A 19,464-nucleotide genomic window follows, 5' to 3' on the forward strand; every position below is an offset into this window, starting at 1 on the left:
GCTGGCTTGGGTGGCCAGCTTTTATTCCCTTATTTGGCCCCACCCACATTCTGCTGATTGGTCCGTTTTTACACAGTGCTGATTGGTGCGTTTACAAACCTTTAGCTAGACACAGAGTGCTGATTGATGTGTTTACAATCCTTAGCTAGACAGAAAAGTTACCCAAGTCCCCACCCGACCCAGAAGCACAGTTGGCTTCACCTCTCATAAGGAGATGGGAATTGTGCTGTAGAGGTCTATGGCAGCACTGCCTGCTGAAGTGGGGGACAATTGTTGCACGTTTGTAAGGGCACTGGCTGCACCTTGGTTTGTTGAGGGGCTCGAGGCGGGTCCCTCTTCCCGTTTCCTGAAAGAGGTTGTCCATCCTTGTTAAATTTAGAATGACACCGACTTGCCCAGTGTTTGTCTTTCTTACACTGGAGACATATACCGGGACTTTTCTGTTGACTGATGGTAGTAATGTTTGCCTTTTGATTTCCTTTTCTACATTCCTTTCTTGGGTGTCCAAATTGACCACAATTAAAGCAAGGGCCTGAGAAATGGGGTATATTCTTTCCTACTCTTAATCCAGCCATAGCCTGAGCTAAAAGAGTTGCCTTATGTAAGTTACCTCCAGTGCCATCGCAATCCTTAATATATTTAGCTAAATGAGCCATCCCTTTCAGGGGTCTAATAGCAGTTTGACACTCTGCATTAGCATTTTCATATGCAGGAAGCTGTATTACAACATCCTGAGCCGTTTTATCAGTAATGGCTTTATACACAGCCTCTTGGAGCCGAGCAATAAATCAATATATGGTTCTTTAGGTCCTTGACGGATAGAACTGACAGAAGGATATTTTTCGCCTGTAACATTTATCCTTTCCCATGCCTGTAAGCACACAAAGCGCAGCTGAACAATGGCAGCATCCTCCATTACTGCTTGATTTCTCTAATCGACCTCAGTTAGGGCCAACTGCCATTAACTGTTCAAAGGAAACAGGCACAGGTGGCTGTGCTTGTTTTTCCCTTGCCTGAGTTTGAGCTTCATCAGCCCACTAGGTTTTAAACTGCAAATACTGAGATAGGGTGAGAACAGATATTGTCAAAGTATCCCAGCCACATGGTATTAATCTATTATCAAGAGCCATATTTTTTAATAGAGTTTGCACAAAAGGAGAGTTCGGTCCGTATTGACTAATGGCTTGCTTAAATTCCTTTAGTAACTTAAAAGGAAAAGTGGCCAATTAGCTGTATTCTGTCCTCTCTGCTGGATGATGGTAACAGGAAATTGCCATGCTTCAAGGTCTCCCTCGGCTCTAGCTTTATGAATAGAATTTTCTATAGCATCACCAATTGCTCCAGGTTTTAATATTGCAACTATAGGAGTAGTAAGTTTTTCAGCTAATTCATCTTCTCACCCATTAAGAGGAGAGAGGAGGTGGCCATTCACTTAATTTAGCAGGGGGCGCCGACGGGCTAGTAAAACATACTTTTTTTAGTTTTCCTTTCTTTAATCTCCTCTGGTAGCTGTTCCTCACACTCAGAATCTGAAGCTAGTTTTTTACACTCATCCTCCTCTTCCTCATCTCAATCTGCCTCATCATCTGTTCGAAATGGCTCAAGAGCTGCCTTTATTAGCGCCCACATGACCAAACAGAAACTGGAATATCTGCTCCCTCTTTATACGCCTTTTTTAAATCTCTGCCGATTCTCTCCCATTCATCCAACTCCATAGTCGCTTGTTCCGGAAGCCATGGGCAAAACTGCTTTACTGTACTAAAGAGTGATAACAAATTCTGAGTACTAACTTTCACTCCCCCTCTTCGTAATAAATGCCAACAAATTCTGAGTATTAACTTTCGCTCCCCCTCTTCGTAATAAATGCCTTAAGAAATTTAAATAAGGCCGGGCGTGGTGGCTCACACCTGTAATCCCAGCACTTTGGGAGGCCGAGGCGGGCGGATCACGAGGTCAGGAGATCGAGACCGTCCTGGCTAACACGGTGAAACCTCGTCTCTACTAAAAAAAAATACAAAAAATTAGCCGGGCGCGGTGGTGGGCGCCTATAGTCCCAGCTACTCAGGAGGCTGAGGCAGAAGAATGGCCTGAACCCGGGAGGCAGAGCTTGCAGTGAGCCGAGATCGCGCCGCTGCACTCCAGGCTGTGCGACAGAGCAAGACTCCATCTCTAAATAAATAAATAAATAAATAAATAAATTTAAATAAGCAGAATGTCTGCTTTCACTTTATCCCATTGTTACCCTGGTTCCTCCGAGCGCTCAGCTTTCCTGCCGAGCTTCTTTTAGACGCCTTTGGGTGTCCTTTGACGATGCGTTCTCCGCTTTCACACGCTCTAGCGTTCCTTCACCAGGGTCTTTGTCACCCCACGTTGGGCAGCCGGGAATGTTGGGGTGATCAGACCCAACACCAGGTCATGGGGGCAACAAAGTCCGGCGGAGTCAAAGGAATTAGAAAAAGACAGTTTGAGAGAGAAAGTAGCACCAGGGGGCCATCGCCAGTGTTGAGGCTGTGAAGACCCCCCCAGCTCTGGGAGCCCACGGTATTTATTGGTGCTCAAACAAAGAAACAGGTGGTGAGGATGTGGGGGTTGAAAAGAAAGTGTATCAAGTGAAGGAGAAACATATGGCTGCTTGAGAGAATGGGAGTGCTAGAAGCAAGGAGCCAGCAAGTCTAGCGGACATGCAAGCCCTGCCTGAGCTTCTCTCCCAACACTCAGCTTTTCTCCCAATGCTCAGCTTTTCTCCCAACAGCTTTCTGTTACCCACGTCTCTTAAAACCTAAACCCCTTTGCCGGGCGCAGTGGCTCACGCCTGTGATACCAGCACTTTGGGAGGCCGAAGTGGGCGGATCACCTGAGGTCAGGAGTTCAAGAGCAGCCCAGCCAACATGGTGAAACCCCATGTCTACAAAAATACAAAAATTAGCTGTGCATGGTGGCGTGCACCTGTAACCCCAGCTACTGGGGAGGCTGAGGCAGGAGAATCGCTTTAACCTGGGTGAAGGAGGTTGCAGTGAGCCAAGATCACGCTATTGCACTCCAGCCTGGGTGACAGAGTGAGACTCCATCTCAAAAATAAAAAAACCTAAACTCCTAAACTTGAATTCAAGGCTCTCCACATCAAGCCGGTCTCTCTCCGGGTTCACCTCCTGCTGCAATGGTGGATCACCCTGCACAAATCCACCATTCAGTGCCTTTGCCTTCTTTGTCACCCCCTCCACCTCAGCCTCTTTTGTCTCCTGTGTTCATTGTTCTCTTCAAATGGCATGTCCGCCTCCCGTCTGCCTTTTCCATAGCTCGGCTCAAATGCCCACTTACCTGTCTCAGCCCTCCTACCTGGTTGTGTGTGTAGTTTCTTTTTGTTTTGTTTTTGAGACGGAGTCTGGCTCTGTCGCCCAGGCTGGAGTGCAGTGGTGCGATTATGGTTCACTGCAACCTTGAACTCCTGGGGGCTCAAGTGATACTCCTGCCTCAGCCTCCCAAGTTGCTGGGACTATGGACATGTATCACCACACCTGGCTAATTTTTGTAGTTCTTGTAGAGATGAGATCTTGCTATGTTGCTCAGGCTGGTTTTGACATCCTGACCTCGTGTGATCCTCCTGCCTTGGCTTCCAAAGTGTTTGGATTACAGGCGTGAGCCACCACGCCTGGCCTGTGTGTTCTTTCACAGCAGACATCAGAACCCTTTCCTGTTCCCCAGTGCTGTGTCGATAACTGTGCGGCTGATTTAACTGAGAGAAAAGGTAGGAATTGTTTTCTGAAGCATTCTGAATGAGAAGGGAAGCCTAATGAGTTTTGAATTTTATTGTGGCTAATACATTAGATGCATTATTAAGGTTTGACAACATGGTGACTGCCTATAAAGACTTCTGCAACCAGTGCCTGCAGCCTTCATTCCAAATGAACATTCTTGTGATGGCTCCAATGTTATAGACAAGCATTAACAGCCAAAAAGAAAAACAGAAATCTCCTTATGGTGTGAAAGTCCTCTCAGCTGCAGCTGCCTGGACGCCCAGAAGAGCCCTCCCAGCTGCAGAGGGTGATTTCAGTCCATGTCGACCCTCCTGCTTGTCTTTACAGCAGAATGAATTCTCTTTTGTCTCAGCCTTTCCCGATTCATGTTTTCTATCCTGAAAACAAAAAGACTGCAATTAGGCCCAGATGCCCAATCAGTGCTTTTCAAAGTGGTGAGAGGAGTTGGGAGCTCAACGGGAAGCCGAGCAGTTACACCAGCAGGCACTAGCCCGCAGGCCTCGGTCCCAGGTCAGCATCCTCTGCTCTTCCTAGAGTTTCTCCCAAGGCCGGCCTTGGACTCTCCCCTGCCCCTTCCTTACCTGTGTAGACTCTCGTCCACACAAATCAGCTTATAGCATCTTAGGGCATTTCCTGGTACCTGATTCTATGAAGTTTAACATCTTCTTTTGTTGGCTCCTTCGGTGCCTGGCTGGCCTCAGTGATCATGTCTCGAATTTTCTGCAGGCAATCTGCCAGATTCCGGAACTGATAGCGGCTGCTCTCAGAGGTGAGGATCAACTCTCCTAACCTGTTGATCTTGTTTTTATGCTGCAGAGAACAAATGAAAAACTGGAGTCCTACAGAGTAAAGGTTTAAAAGCCACTGAGGGATTTCTAGGGAAAGAAAGGGATGGTGGTTACCATGATGGCTATCTTCTGCCGCACGGGCTCCGCGATCCACTCGGCAGTTGCCAAATGGAACCTGACTTCCGCCTTGGAATTCACTGTGGAGGAAAGGGAGAAGGGAGCATGGGTGCCTGAGACTTCCAGGAAGGATCAACCCCTGAGTGACCAGTGACCATTCTGAAACAAAGGGAGGCCAGACACCTAACCATGTACATTGTAGCCTATGTCCAAGTTGGCTATGAACAAGCCTGCAAAGACAGTGAGGCACTTTTGGGCAAAAATAGACTTCCAGTAACTAAGCACCCAGTGCTTCTCTTACAGTTTTACTGGGTTCAAAAAAAAAAAAAAAAAAAAAAATGGAGGGAATGGGTTGCACCAGAATGAAAGAAACCTGTTCTTGGAGCTGGCTGCCACCTCACACTGTGATTTCTCTTTGTTTAGACTCACAAGCCGATCCTAGTCCTAGCAACCCACAGCTGAATGTCTGAGAATCAGACCACATTCAAAAGAATAAAGAGGATTATTATAAGCTGGCAGTATTAAAGCTTCTGCTGAAAAATCCCTTTATTTCATATGAACACAAACACAGAGCTCCTCAAGCCCATCTCCCAGCTACATTTTAAAGCAAAAGAAAGCAACAAGGCACCCCGTACCTTTGTTCACATTCTGCCCCCCAGGACCACTACTCCGACAATAAGATATTGTCAAGCGATCTGTAAAACAGAAGAAAGTACACACGCAAAACTGATTACCTCATGCCAAATGTGCAAACTGCTAATTAACTATCAACACAGCTATCGCTATTATATATCTTTCTCCTTCAATGACTTTTTTTTTTTTTTGAGACAGAGTCTCGCTTTGTCGCCCAGGCTGGAGTGCTGTGGCGCAATCTCGGCTCACTGCAACCTCCGCCTCCCAGATTCAAGCAATTCTCCTGCCTCAGCCTCCTGAGTAGCTGAGATTACAGGCATGCGCCACCACACCCGGCTAATTTTTGTATTTTTAGTAGAGACGGGGTTTCACTATGTTGGTCAGGCTGGTCTCAAACTCCTGACCTCGTGATCCACCTGCCTCGGCCTCCCAATCAATGACTTTTATATATAGTCATCCCTCAGTAGCTGTGGGGGATTGGCTCTAGGACTCCTGTGGATACCAAAATCTGCGAACGCACAGTCCCTGATATAAAATGGTGTATTTGTAAATAACCTGCACACATCCTCCTGCATACTTACAACCATCTCTAGATCACTTATAACACCTAATACAATATAAACAGTATAAACACTATGTAAATAGTTGTTATACTGTATTGTTTAGGGAATAATGAGAAGAAAAAAATTCTCCACAAGCTGCAACCATCCTTTTTGTTCTTTTTCAATTTTTTTTTTTTTTTTTCTTACAGACAGAGTCTCACTCTGTCACCCAGGATGGAGTGCAGTGATGCAATCAAAGCTCACTGCAGCGATCATAGCTCACTGCAGCCTCAGACTCCTGAGCTCAAGTGATCCTCCTGCCTCAGCCTCCCAAGTAGCTAGGACTACAGGCATGTACCACCATACCCTGCTGAATATTTTTTTTTTTTAAATTTTTTGTAGTTATGGGGTCTTGTTATGTTGCCCAGGCTGGTCTCAAACTTCTGGTCTAAAGTGATTCTCCCAAAGTTTTGGGGTTACAGGTGTGAGCCACTGTGCCCAGCCTCTTTTTCAAATATATTTGATCCACAGTTGGTTGATTCCATGGATGTGGAACTCACAGATACAGAGGGCCAACTATATATATAAATGTAACATTCAGATCAGTGAAGCTGGAGATTATTCACAGATGTCAAAACTGAAATTAGAGCAAGTAACTTTCTCAAAGTCACACAGACAGCAAAGAAAGTAAAATCAGGGCCGGGCACAGTGGCTCACGCCTGTAATCCCAGCACTTTGGGAGGCCGAGGCAGGCGGATCACGAGGTCAGGAGATGGAGACCACCCTGGCTAACACGGTGAAACCCCGTCTCTACTAAAAATACCAAAATTAGCCGGGCGTGGTGGCGGGCGCCTGTAGTCCCAGCTACTTGGGAGGCTGAGGCAGGAGAATGGCGTGAACCAGGGAGGCAGAGGTTGCAGTGAGCCGAGATCATGCCATTGCACTCCAGCCAGGGCAACAGTGCGAGACTCTGTCTAAAAAAAAAAAGAAAGTAAAATCAGGACTTGGCTATCTGCTTCTACTCCTGTACATTCCACCTGTATCTGCTGCCCTCACTTTTTGCTGCTTGTTTTCTGTTTGTTTTAAAGCAAGGATTATTTCAAAAGTTCAAACTAAGGGACAGAGTTAGTTTCATCCAAGATGTGGTGGATGTGGAATCTCAACAGACTATAAGCTCCAAGAGGGCAGGACTGTGTCTAATTCATGGTGTGTTCATGGGTGCTCCCTGGGCCTAGCTAACAGTTAGTGTTAAGACATCTGTTGGATATATGAGGAGCTGGGAGCTCTAGCTTCAAACACTGGCTCGATCACGAAGTGACCATGATCTTGGCAAAGTCTCACTGTTTTTCTGGGTCTAATTTTTGTTTTTAATCTGTAAAATGAGGTTTAATCCTTCCCTTTTTATAATTAATGAAAAGCAGTCTTGTTGTGTCTGAGGAATGTAGGGAAGGTATTATACTGGGAAAATTTCAAAAACTGCAAGAAGTTTGGGTGGCAAGGAACTGTGGCACCACGGTGGCAGAGAGCTGGTCCCAGTGAGCAGGAGTGACTCATCTTGGGACTGCTTTTAAGAGGATTTCCTCCTTTGGAAAAATCAAATTAAATCCACTTTCTGACTAGGTAACAAGTACACGCGCCACTGCAGGGGAACGGTTCTGCCATGGTGACTGCTGGCAACCTTGCACATAGCCAAAGCTTGAGCTGCAGCTGACCAAAGTCTCCATAGGAATGGAACGCTTCGGGATCCATGAGAGTGTGGGAGGCTGGTGAGGAGCTACTACCGAGCTACTGCCCACTTGCCTGCCTGTCTCCCCCTAGGAGGCTGTCACAAGACACTTCTCTTCGCCTCCAGTTCTGATGAGATAGGAGGCTTTCTGCCTCCTCCCCTACACACATGCACCCCTTAGGGCACAGCTTCATTTGTTTTTTTTGGAGACAGGGTCTCACTCTGGCACCCAGGCTGGAGTCCAGTGGCACAATGACGGCTCACTGCAGCCTCAACATCCCAGGCTGAAGCGAACATCCCGGGCTCAAGGGATCCTTCCACCTCAGCCTCTCAAGTAGCTGAGACTACAGGCGGGCACAGCTTCAAGCTACAAAACTGCTTCACTGCAGCATGGTATTGGCTCCTTAGCCACAGGGTGTCCTGTCCCTTGCATTGTGGTCATCTGGCCTGTTTCAGAGTCATCTTGAGCAAGGGCCACAGGGAGCCAACACCTTTGGCTGCTCTTCCTCGCACTGTCTATGGAAGTCATACACTCTCTGAATCTAAAAAGGCTCATTGTTTCTTTACAGGCTGTAACTGTTAGGCCTTGCTTATGCTTGACAGGTAAAAAATTTTACAGTTATGCAAATGGTTTATTTACATGGAAATGTCTCTCACTCTTGTCTCTCAGCCACCAAGTTTTTCTTATCTCTCTATTCCTCCAGGCAGTCACTGTATCCAGGGTGTTCCTTTCAGATATAGGTATCTCTCTACACAGATAGGGATATAAATATAGATACAGATATATTGATACACATATTCAGAAATAGATATTTCAGGCTGGGCACGGTGGCTCACACCTGTAATCCCAGCACTTTGGGAGGCTGAGGTGTGCAGATCATGAGGTCAGGAGATCGAGACCATCCTGGCTAACATGGTGAAACCCCGTCTCTACTAAAAAATACAAAAAATTAGCCGGGCATGGTGGTGGGAACCTGTAGTCCCAGCTACTCGGGAGGCTGAGGCAGGAGAATGGTGTGAACCTGGGAGGGGGAACTTGCAGTGAGCCGAGATCGGGCCACTGCACTCCAGCCTGGGCGACAGAGCAAGACTCCATCTCAAAAAAAAAAAAAAAAAAGATATTTCAGAGATATAGATATGTAAAAAACAAATGGTAGCTTATAAACTCTCCTGTGTCTTCCTCTTTCAATTCATCTATTGTAAAGAGTGCTCCACGTCATGAGAATGTTAAGAGCTCTACACTCATGTGGCACACAGCACAGTACAATGCGACTGGCCACACCATCATTTATTTGCTATTCTAAATAATGCTGCAAAGATTCTACTTCTGCACACCCGAGATAGTCTCTTTACTTTAATTGGGCTGGAGAGATCTGGAAGGAATGTGTGAGGGATGAGAGAAATGACTGATTTTTTTTTTTCGTCTGAGACAGAGTCTCGCTGTGTCGCCCAGGCTGGAGTGCAGTGGTGCAATCTCAACTCACCACAACCTCCGCTTCCCAGGCTCAAGTGATTCTTGTGCCTCAGCCTCCCGAGTAGCTGGGATCACAGGCGCCCACCACCACACCCGGCTAATTTTTGTATTTTTACTTACTTATTTTTGAGACAGAGTCTTACTCTGTTGCCCAGGCTGGAGTGCAATGGCAGGATCTCAGCTCACTGCAACCTCTGCCTTCCAGGTTCAAGCAATTCTTCTGCCTCAGCCTCCCGAGTAGCTGGGATTATAGGCCCTCGCCACCACACCCGGCTAATTTTGTATTTTTAGTAGAGATGGGGCTTTGCCATGTTGGCCAGGCTAGTCTTGAACTCCTGACCTCAGATGATCCAGCTGCCTTGGCCTCCCAAAATGTTGGAATTATAGGCGTGAGCCACTGCGCCTGGCCTAATTTTTGTATTTTTAGTAGAGATGGGGTTTCACCATGTTGGCCATGCTGGTCTCAAACTCCTGGCCTCAAGTGATCTACCCACCTTGGCCTCCCATATTGTTGGGATTACAGGTATGAGACACCATGCCCGGCCAACAGGCATGATTTTTTTTTTTTAATTTTTAATTTTTTCCAGAGAGAGTTTTGCTCTCGTTGCCCAGGCTGGAGTGCAATGGCACAAACTCGGCCCACTGCAACCTCTACCTCCTGGGTTCAAGCGATTCTCCCGCCTCAGCCTCCCAAGTAACTGGGATTACAGGCACATGCCACCACACAGCCAACTGATTTTTAAGAAAACAAAATTACTTACCTAGAGGGATGTCACTGTCAGCTTGCTTTGCACCATCCTGTAATGTAATGTACACAGTGTCAAATAAATATTACCTGCTGGGTGACTTCTAACTGGTTCAAGGCAACAAAGAAATGATGTAAAGCCACAACACAAACATTGTACATTAGTATTTTCAGGTCCCCTGCAAAATGATATCACCATGACAGAAAAAGCATCCTCAGACTCCAGAGGTACCACCTCAGAAACACTCCTCTACGAAAATGCATCTGATGTCTCCAGCCTTCCCTGCCCTAGCCTTAGCTAGTGTCAGGCACCATCAGAGGCCTGGCTCCAGCGGGAGGGGGAGCCACAGTGCACGTGCATCAGGGAACCTCCAAAAGCAACACCCTCTGTCAACCTGGAGCAACAAGCCTGGTGGGCCACCCTGTTCTTTCCGGGGCCAAAGGAGACTCCCACACAAGGCAGTCCACCTTGGACAGTGACTATAATTGCACCCTAAGGGTTTCTGTCAAACTAACTACTCACTCCAGGACTTCTCACCTCCATGTCTCTCTCTCTCTTGCTGTTCCTCAAGCAGCAACGCCCTTCAGCCTTAGATCTTTGTATCCACAAGGCCCAGTGCAAACGCCACCCACTCCGAGGTTTTTCTGGCCCTCCAGGCTCAAAGCATCAGTATCCTCAGGGGCACTCCCCCTGACTGCCTTCATTTCTATTTTTTTGAGATGGAGTCTCGCTCTGTAGCCCAGGCTGGAGTACAATAGTGCGATCTCAGCTCACTGCAACCTCCGCGTCTTGGGTTCAAGTGATTCTCCTGCCTCAGCCTCCTGAGTAGCTGGGATTACAGGTGCATGCCACCATGCCTAGCTATTTTTTTTTTTTTTTTTTTGTATTTTTGGTAGAGATGGGGTTTCACCATGTTGGCCAGACTGGTTTCGAGCTCCTGACCTCAAGAGAGCTGCCCGCCTTGGCCTCCCAAAGTGCTAAGATTACAGGCGTGAGCCACCACACCCAGCCTGTCTTCATTTCTTTTATCGTAGAATTATTTGGGAGTTGGCCGGGTGCAGTGGCTCACACCTGTAATCCCAGCACTTTGGGAGGCCGAGACGGGTGGATCACTTCAAGTCAGGAGTTGGAGACCAGCCTCGCCAACATGGTGAAACCTCCCCTCTACTAAAAATACAAAATTAGCTAGGCATGGTGGCACACACCTGTAATCCTAGCTACTGGGGGAGGCTGAGGCAGGATTGCTTGAACCCAGGAGATGGAGGTTGCAGTGAGCTGAGATCAGGACACTGCACTCCTGCCTGGGACACTGCACTCCAGCCTGGGTGACAGAACGAGACTTTGTCTTGGAAAAAAAGAAAAAAGAAAAAGGATTATTTGGGGGTGAAACCCTTATCCTACTCCACCTGTCTGCAGCACTGAAGATCATGGGCCACACCCTCCTTCCTGAAGCATGTTCCTTCTGTTCCTTCCAAAATTTTCCTCTTACCTTCCTAGGACTCTTTCTCACTCTCCTTTGCTAGCTCTTTGCAACTTTTAAACACTGACATGCCCTTGAGATACTTCTCTCTCTCTCCTCTTTCTTTCTCTAGAATACTTCATCTATGCTGATGAAAAGAGCCTGTTTTTTGTTTTTGTTTTGAGACGGAGTCTTAAGGTTGTCGCCCAGGTTGGAGTGCAGTGGTGCAATCTCGGCTCACTGCAACCTCTGCCTCCTGGGTTCAAGCAATTCTCCTGCCTCAGCCTCCTGAGTAGCTGGGACTACAGGCGTGTGACACCACACCCGACTAATTTTTGTATTTTTAGTAGAGACGGGGTTTCGCCATGTTGGCCAGGCTGGTCTCGAACTCCTGACCTCAAGTGATCTACCCTTGGCCTCTCAAAGTGCTGGGATTATAGGCATGAGCCACTGCGCCTGGCCAGAAAATAGCCTGTTTTTGACACCCAACTTTCTGGCTCAAACTCAAACCTTTCTTCTCAACTCCACACCCATATACCCAACTGCTACTCAACGTCTCTTCTCAGATGTCTAATGGACTCAAACCTTAAGCCGCCTCAGAGGACTTCCCTTACTAATAATCTGAGGTTAGCCTCAGCACTTTGTTGCAGCACCCTGGCCTATTCATTACACTACTTCTCACTACCTGATATTTTCCCTATTTGTTTACTGTCTGCTCCTTCCATTAGAATTAAGCTCCATGAAGGAGAGAGATCCTGTATTTTGTTTATCATGGCTGTATATGCTAGACTCAAGTAGTAGTAGACACAGTAGATATACAATAAACATTTTATTGAATGAATGAACAAACGACTGCTATTGCCACTCTCTCATCTCAGTTAATAGCAAGTCAATCCTTTCACTGCTCAAGGCCCCAGACTTGGCTGGGCATGGTGGCTCACGCCTGTAATCCCAGCACTTTGGGAGGCTGAGGCGAGCAGATCATTTGAGGTCAGGAGTTTGAGACTAGCCTGGCCAACATGGTGAAAACCCTGTCTCTACTAAAAATGCAAAAATATGAGCCGGGCATGGTGGTGCATGCCTGTAATCCCAGCTACTCGGGAGGCTGAGGCACAAGAATCACTTGAACCCAGGAGGCGGAGGTTGCAGTGAGCTGAGATCACGCCACTGCACTCCAGCCTGGATGACAGAGTAAGACCCCGTTTCAAAAAAAAAAAAAAAAAAAAAAAAAAGGCCTGGTGCGGTGGCTCGCGCCCGCGATCAAGACCAACTTGGCTAATACGGTGAAACCCCCTCTCTACTAAAAAAAAAAAAAAAAAAAAAAATTAGCCGGTTGTAGTGGTGGGCGCCTGTAGTCCCAGCTACTCAGGAGACTGAGGCAGGAGAATGGCGTGAACCCGGGAGGCGGAGCTTGCAGTGAACAGAGATTGCGTCACTGCACTCCAGCCTGGGCGACAGAGGGAGGCTCCGTCTCAAAAAAAAAAAAAAAAAAAAAAAGGCCCCAGACTTCAATTCCTCTTTTATTCTCACTTCTCACATCCAATCAATTAGCAAATCTTGCAGGCTTTCTTTCCAAAATATGTCTAGGATCTGACCAATTCTCATGACTCCTACTGCTTCCACCCTGCTTAACATCTCTTGCCCTATATTGCAATCTCCTTACTTGTCTCCCTGATCTTGGCATCCTCTATCTGTTCTCTGTAAGGCTCTCTGAGTGATCCTTGTAAAACTAAGATAATTCCATTCTGCTTCAAGCTCTCCAATAGGTCTCCCTTGCGTTCAGAGGAAAGGCTGGAGGCCATTAAGTCCTAGTAACAGGCCTTTCCCCAGCCATCCCTCTCTTTGGCTTTCTCTCCTGACCCCTGCTGAGCCACACCTGGGGATTGCTACTGCCTTCAGGTTATTGCACTTTCTCTTCGCTCTGCCTAGGATGCTCATCTGCCCCCTATTCTCATGACTTGCTGTCTGGCTTCTTCCAGGTCGTTATTCAAATGCCACCTCATTGACAGCGTTCCTAGACAATCCTACTTAAAATTGCAACCCTACTTCCTACCTCTGGCACTACTTCTTCCTTCTTGGCTTTATTTTCTGCAAAGTACTACCTCACACATTCTATATTAGTCATTTACTTACTGCTTGTCTCCCTCCATTAGAACATAAGCTCCACAAGCTTTAGAATTTCAATTTTGTTTGCTACTCCATCCCCTAGCCTAGCACAGCTTTTGTTGAGTGAGTGAGTGAATTAATGAACAAATGAATGGATATTCTTTTCCAGTCCTGTAAGTGGAAGCTCAATGGGTTTGGGTGGGTCTTATCTCTCTTGCTCCGGGGCTTGATTCAATGCCTGCACACAGCGGGCTAAATAAATGCATCCTGAAGGAACGACAGAGAAGCTGTTTTATTCGCGCGTCCTGGGGTTACTAGAGACAATGGACACTGTAACGTCCCAAAGGGTAGCAAACAACTTGGCAGCCTCTTGCCTTTATTGTCCGCCTTGGAAGGCCAGAATGCCCATATTTCCCTTGGGACTGGAATTTGGTCTTGAGGGCCAAGGACACGAACGTAGAAAAGCTGGCAGCCTCGAAAGAAGCATACCCAGCCGGCCTTCCGGGCTCCTGCACATCTCGCGCTACAGCGAGCACCCCACTCCCGGCCAGGTTAGCGCGGACAGCCAGCCCCCTCCCGCGGCGACCATCACGTAGCCCCCCGACGTAGCTCCACATCCGGCCAATGGGCCTGGGGTTCCTAACGTCACCCAGCAGCCTGACAAAACGCCCCTTCCGTCCAGTCCTTCCCGGCTCACCGGGACCCTCCAGGCGGTGTCCGAGCCCTGAGATTCGGGGTAGAGCTTGTCCAGGCTGTAGATGCTCTTGAACTCAGTGCCGTCTTTCTGCTTGTGCAGCGCCCGGCGTGGGCACCGTGCGGGCGGTGGGAGCAGCCAGACTCCGGCTCGGCTCAGGCCCCAGCGCAGGCACCTGGTGGCCGCCATGCTCAGGTCTTGCGACTGCTTCCGGCGGGCGCTTCCTCCCCGCGGTCCGCAAACTCGAGCCGCCCTCAAGCTTTGGTTCCGCGCAGTTTCTAGGTCCCGCCGAGGGGAGGCGGCAAGCTGGGGTCCCGCCGATGCTTTCTGGCCGGCCGCCTCCGGGAGGCCTGGTTGGCTGGGGAAGACGGTGGCCAGAGAGCGAGCTGCTACCGGAAGAGTGCCCCGATCTTGTGTCCCCCAGAAACACCACTTCTCTCCTTTCAGAGTCCGTGCCCTCCGCCTGGACCGCCCACTGCCCAATTCAAACAGCAGCGAGGCCTGCCCGGCCAGCCTGGGGCATCTCCCGCCCCGCGCTTCCCAGCCCCTTTACTCTGCTCTAATTTATCTTTTTTCTCTTCCTTTACAAAAATCACTCAGTCCTAATTATCTAATTGCTGTCTCCTAGCCGGAATGTGAGCTCCAGGAGGGCACCGGCTCACTGCTATATCCCCAGCACCCAGAACATGGCACATCGTGGGCACCCCATGAGTACTGATAAAATGAATTCTGTAGGAATGTATTTTTGAAAGTTGGGTTCTGGTAGAGCTGAGTTTTAGGAACGCCAGGCTCTTTTTACAAGGCAGCCTATGAGCAAATTCCCCGCTGAGCACGTGTGTGTACTGGCTTATACCCAGCAGCTCTGCAGGACAAATACCAGATGGGAGGAGAAGGCAGGTCACCGAAAGAAATGTTTGCAAAACCTGGAACATCGTCCCCCGCCCTTCAGCTTTATGGAGCAAGATGATGCTTTCTTCCAGCCAGGAGAGAGGGGGTCCCTCGGGAGGTAGGGAGAGAATTCAGAGAACTGCCGGCTAACTAGAACCCTTTCATAGCGCTGGTAAGGGATGAACTACAGACAAGTTCCAATTCTGAAAAAGGTTCACAGTAGAGCAAGCAGTGTTTGAAAACAGCTAAACCTTAGTTAAGTTACTGTGTTGAGAGGCTATGTGGTACATGGAAACAAAGCTAAATAAATGTTCATAATTATTAGTAATGCTAGCGATTGTTTCTTAATGAAGAGTTCTATTTTTAGGAACAAGCATAATTATCTAGAAAAATGTGCCCCCGGGGATGCTGGCTGATTGAAACAGGAGATTGTCATCACACCAAGCTTTTACCATCTCCGCATTATGGCTACAGCAAATCTTTAAGAAGGAATAAACCACTTTCTAAGCACTGGCTTTATAAGCTCAGACTAGAAAGGGGTGACAATTGACATATCTCGGGCTCTATCTCTGGTTGGGAGGAGAGTCTCCTGGGTCCCGCCCTGTTTGACTTAGTCCCAAGACCTCAAAGGGAATAGACGCATCTCTATGGCAACTGGAATAAGCTGCTCAGGGGAGCAAAACCAGGCATTCACTCAGGTCGGGGGCTAAGGGGTTATGAGTAATAAAGTCAGAACCTTTCCATGACATCATTGCTCTGAGGCTGGGCTCCAGCTCTGCACCTGACCCAAGGCAATAGGAAAAGGAAGCTGCAGGTTTCCATGGCCCCAAATAAACACAGCCTGCTTGGGCCATCTGGTGGCCTGGATTCTGGGAGAGGAGGTGGGTAGAGGAGAGAATGAGGCAAGCTGCCCTGGGGTGGAGAGAGGAGCAGCTGGCAAGCTCCTCTTACCTGCTGCTGCCATGAACTATCCAGAATGGGGGCCCTGGGAGAAAGGCCAGAAAGGGGCCACCTGTTCTCCCAAAAAGATGGGCACTAAAGGCTGAGGCCAGTCTTCCCTTTCTCCTCCTTGGTTTTCTATAGGCTGAGATGGTGCTTCAGGGAGGGGACATTCATGGGAGAAGAGAGGAAAGAGGTCATTTCTGGCAGCTGAGGAGCTTGCAGACACCAGCCCTTCTATAGGGCCTATGAGTTGGGGTACTATTCCTATGTAGGGGGTCCACAGGATTCCCCTTTCTTCTCCTCTGTACTGCCCTGGGTCAGAAGACCTCCTTTTTTTTTTTTTTTTTGAGATTGACTTTCGCTCTGTTGCCGAGGCTGGAGTGCAATGGCACGATCTCAGCTCACTGCAACCTCTGCCTCCTGGGTTCAAGCAATTCTCCTGCTTCAGCCTCCCGAGTAGCTGGGACTACAGGCGTGCACCACCATGCCCGACTAATTTTTGTATTTTTAGTAGAGACGGGGTTTCACCATGCTGGCCAGGCTGGTCTCGAACTCCTGACCTCGTGATGCGCCTGGCTCGCTCGGCCTCCCAAAGTGCTGGGATTACAGGCATGAGCCACCATGCCCCACCAGATGGCCTCTTAAAACTCATCATTGACCAGGTGTGGTGGCTCTCACCTGTAATCTCAGCACTCTGGGAGTCCAGAGTGGGTGGATCACCTGAGGTCAGGGGTTCAAGATCAGCCTGGCTAACATGGCAAAACCTCATCTCTACTAAAAAAATGCAAAACTTAGCTGGGCATGGTGGCATGCACCTGTAATCCCAGCTACTTGGGAGACTGAGGCTGGAGAATCGCTTGAATCCAGGAGGTGGAGGTTGCAGTGAGCTGAGATTGCGCTACTGCACTCCAGCCTGGGTGACAGAGCAGGACTCCGTCAAAAAACAAAACAAAACAAAACAAAACAAAACAAAACTCATCATTATGTGTAGATAGGGAATGTGCAATGAGGCATGGTGGATTGGTCAGGACTAAGTTTAAATATTTATTTTTTTATTAAAAAAATAGAAAATGTGTCCATGTCCTAACTGCTGGTAACTGTGACTATGACTTCATTTTAAAATTGTATTATTATTATTTTTTGAGACAAGGTCTCGCTCTGTCACTCAGGCTGGAGTGCTGGTATGATCACGGGTCACTGCAACCTCGGCCTCCCCGGCTCAAGCTATCCTCCCACCTCAGCCTCCCAAGTAGCTGGGATTACTGGCATGTGCTGGATAATTTGTGTATTTTTGTAGAGACAAGGTTTCTTGTCTCTACCAGCCTGGGCTGGTCTTGAACTCCTGGGCTCAAGCAATCCACTGACCTTGGCCTCCCAAAGTGCTGGGATAATAAGCATGAGCCACTATGCCCAGCCAAGTTTGAATATTTCTATGTGACCTTGAATTACTAACCTGACCTCTAAGTTTTTGTATCCTCATCAGTAAAATGGAGATTTTATAGTCATCTCATAAAGTTCCTGAGGATAGTAAACACATATAAAACACTTAACACAGTGCTTGGCATGAAGTCAGCAGGCAACAAAAATTAGCTGCTGCTAAGGGATGCTATGTGCATGCAGGTTCCTTAAGGGACACTTTTCTTTCAGACACCTGATTACTGTCGTCTTTTTTCCTCTGTAGCCCTGGAGTGGGAAATCCAGTCTGACGAGCTGTATTCCAACCCTCTTTCCTTCTTCCCTGAGGGGATGGGCAGCACAGAGCTGCCCCCCTCTCCCTGGAAGGTATTTCCTTCATTGCTACCCCTTATCTGCCTGGTCCCCTAAAACTGAGGCCACCCCCCAGCTCTCAGCTCAGGATCCCCAGGGAGGGCAGAGGCAGGTCTGTTTGGCTAGCTGCCCTCCCTAAGTGGGGTGGTGGGTTTGGCCCTGAGAGAGGAGAAGGGTGCCAGTTCAGGGGAGGAGAGAATGGGGCAGGGGCCGGGGGGCGGGGAGGAGCCCCTGGAGAGGCAGCAGGGAGTATCTGTCCACAGAGCAAGGACAAAGTGGTGATCAGGAGGGAAGAAGGGAAAGAAAGGAGGGAAGAAGGGAAAGAAATGCATCCAGAGGGCGGTTTAGAAAGCTGAGGGAGGCCAGGCATGGTGGCTTACTCCTGTAATCCCGGCACTTTGGGAGGCCAATGTGGGAGGATCATTTGGGCCCAGGAGTTCAAGACCAGCCTGGACAATATAGCAAGACCTGGTCCCTACAAAAAATTAAAAAAAAAAATTAGCCAGCATAGTCCCAGCTACTGGAGAGGCTGAAGGGAGAGGATCACTTTAGCCCAGGAGCTGGAGGCCGAGTAAGCTACAGTTGTGCCACTGCACTCCAACCTGGGCAACAGAGCAAGACCCTGTCTAAAAAAAAAAAAAAAAAAAAGGCTGAGGGAGAAAAGGGTGGCTGGATTCATGCCACGGCTTCCTTCGTCTCTCAGGTGTGACTGCTCCATGTGGTCACCACCACCTGCTCCCCATCCTGGTGACGACAGGTGACAACAGGATGGGAAAACCCAACAGCCACTTGCACGCTGCCCTTGTAAAACCCCCATGCTGTTCAGTTGATGTACTAAGCACAGCAGTTTGGGGCCCAGCCTTGGGCTTGCCACACCACACTTTTTTTTTTTTTTTTGAGACTGAGTCTCACTCTGTCGCCAGGCTGGAGTGCAGTGGTGTGGTCTAGGCTCACTGTAACCTCAGCCTCCCGAGTTCAAGCAACTCTTGTACCTCAGCCTCCGGAGTAGCTGGGATTACAGGTGCGCACCATCATGCCTGGCTAATTTTTGTGTTTTTAGTAGAGATGGGGTTTTGCCATGTTGGCCAGCTGGTCTCCAACTCCTGGGCTCAAGTGATCCTCCTGCCTCCGCCTCCCAAAGTGCTGGGATTACAGGCATGAGCCACCGTGCCCAGCCCCACACCACACTTTCCTCCCCTCCTGAGTTCAAGGGAAGTTGTTCCCCATCAGGACATTGGGGGAAGGAGTTTTGGGGAGAAGCCTGCATTTCCCCCCAGCTCCAGCTGGCCCCTGAGTCTACCTCCCTTAGAAGACTTTGAAAGCTTTTCCACAGACTCAGGTTGTGTGGGCTGGTGGAATTGGAGTCCACAGAGCTGCCTTTTTTTGTCTGCAGATGAGAGAGCGAAGCTAGCAAGAAACCCCTCAAAGATTCAGGAGCATTTTCCTCTCTGGTTTTGGAAGTCCCCCATTGGAAAGGTCCACCCAGGCTGCTGGCGCGAGAAGGGGTGGGTAGCGTTGGCAGTGTGAGGTGAAGGAAGATACCCTAGAGGTGCCCCCTTTGATCAGGATCCACAGTCCTGTTTCTAGGCTTCCAGTATCTGAGCTTGGACAGCAATTCTTTTTTGAGACGGAGTCTCACTCTGTCGCCCAGGCTGGAGTGCAGTGGCACGATCTAAGCTCACTGCAAGCTCTGCCTCCCAGGTTCACACCATTCTCCTGCCTCAGCCTCCCGAGTAGCTGGGACTAAAGGTGGCCACTGCCATGCCCGGCTAATTTTTTCTTGGACAGCAATTCTTAAGTTCAGGATGGACATTACTAAATCTGGAG

At 48.6% G+C, this 19,464-nt stretch overlaps 1 protein-coding gene across 2 annotated transcripts; it reads right to left on the reverse strand.

The window, feature by feature from the left end:
• Window positions 1-3,791: 3,791 nt before the first annotated feature.
• MRPL58 (mitochondrial ribosomal protein L58) lies at window positions 3,792-14,439 on the reverse strand. 2 transcript variants are annotated; one of them, XM_031007476.3, is made up of 6 exons: window positions 14,044-14,439; window positions 9,797-9,833; window positions 5,296-5,355; window positions 4,658-4,740; window positions 4,396-4,565; window positions 3,792-4,132 (listed from the first exon to the last, which is right to left on the reverse strand). In XM_031007476.3, the coding sequence occupies exons 1-6, from the start codon at window positions 14,227-14,229 to the stop codon at window positions 4,048-4,050; spliced, it is 621 nt and encodes a 206-aa protein (XP_030863336.1). In that variant the 5' UTR covers window positions 14,230-14,439; the 3' UTR covers window positions 3,792-4,047. The 2 variants fall into 2 exon arrangements, with proteins under 2 accessions (XP_030863336.1, XP_030863337.1); XM_031007477.3 differs by having other exon boundaries at window positions 3,792-4,127; window positions 14,044-14,432.
• Between the last annotated feature and the right edge of the window lie 5,025 nt (window positions 14,440-19,464).

This window comes from Gorilla gorilla, chromosome 4, assembly GCF_029281585.2.
Source record: "Gorilla gorilla gorilla isolate KB3781 chromosome 4, NHGRI_mGorGor1-v2.1_pri, whole genome shotgun sequence".
NCBI classification, from domain to species: Eukaryota; Metazoa; Chordata; class Mammalia; order Primates; family Hominidae; genus Gorilla; species Gorilla gorilla.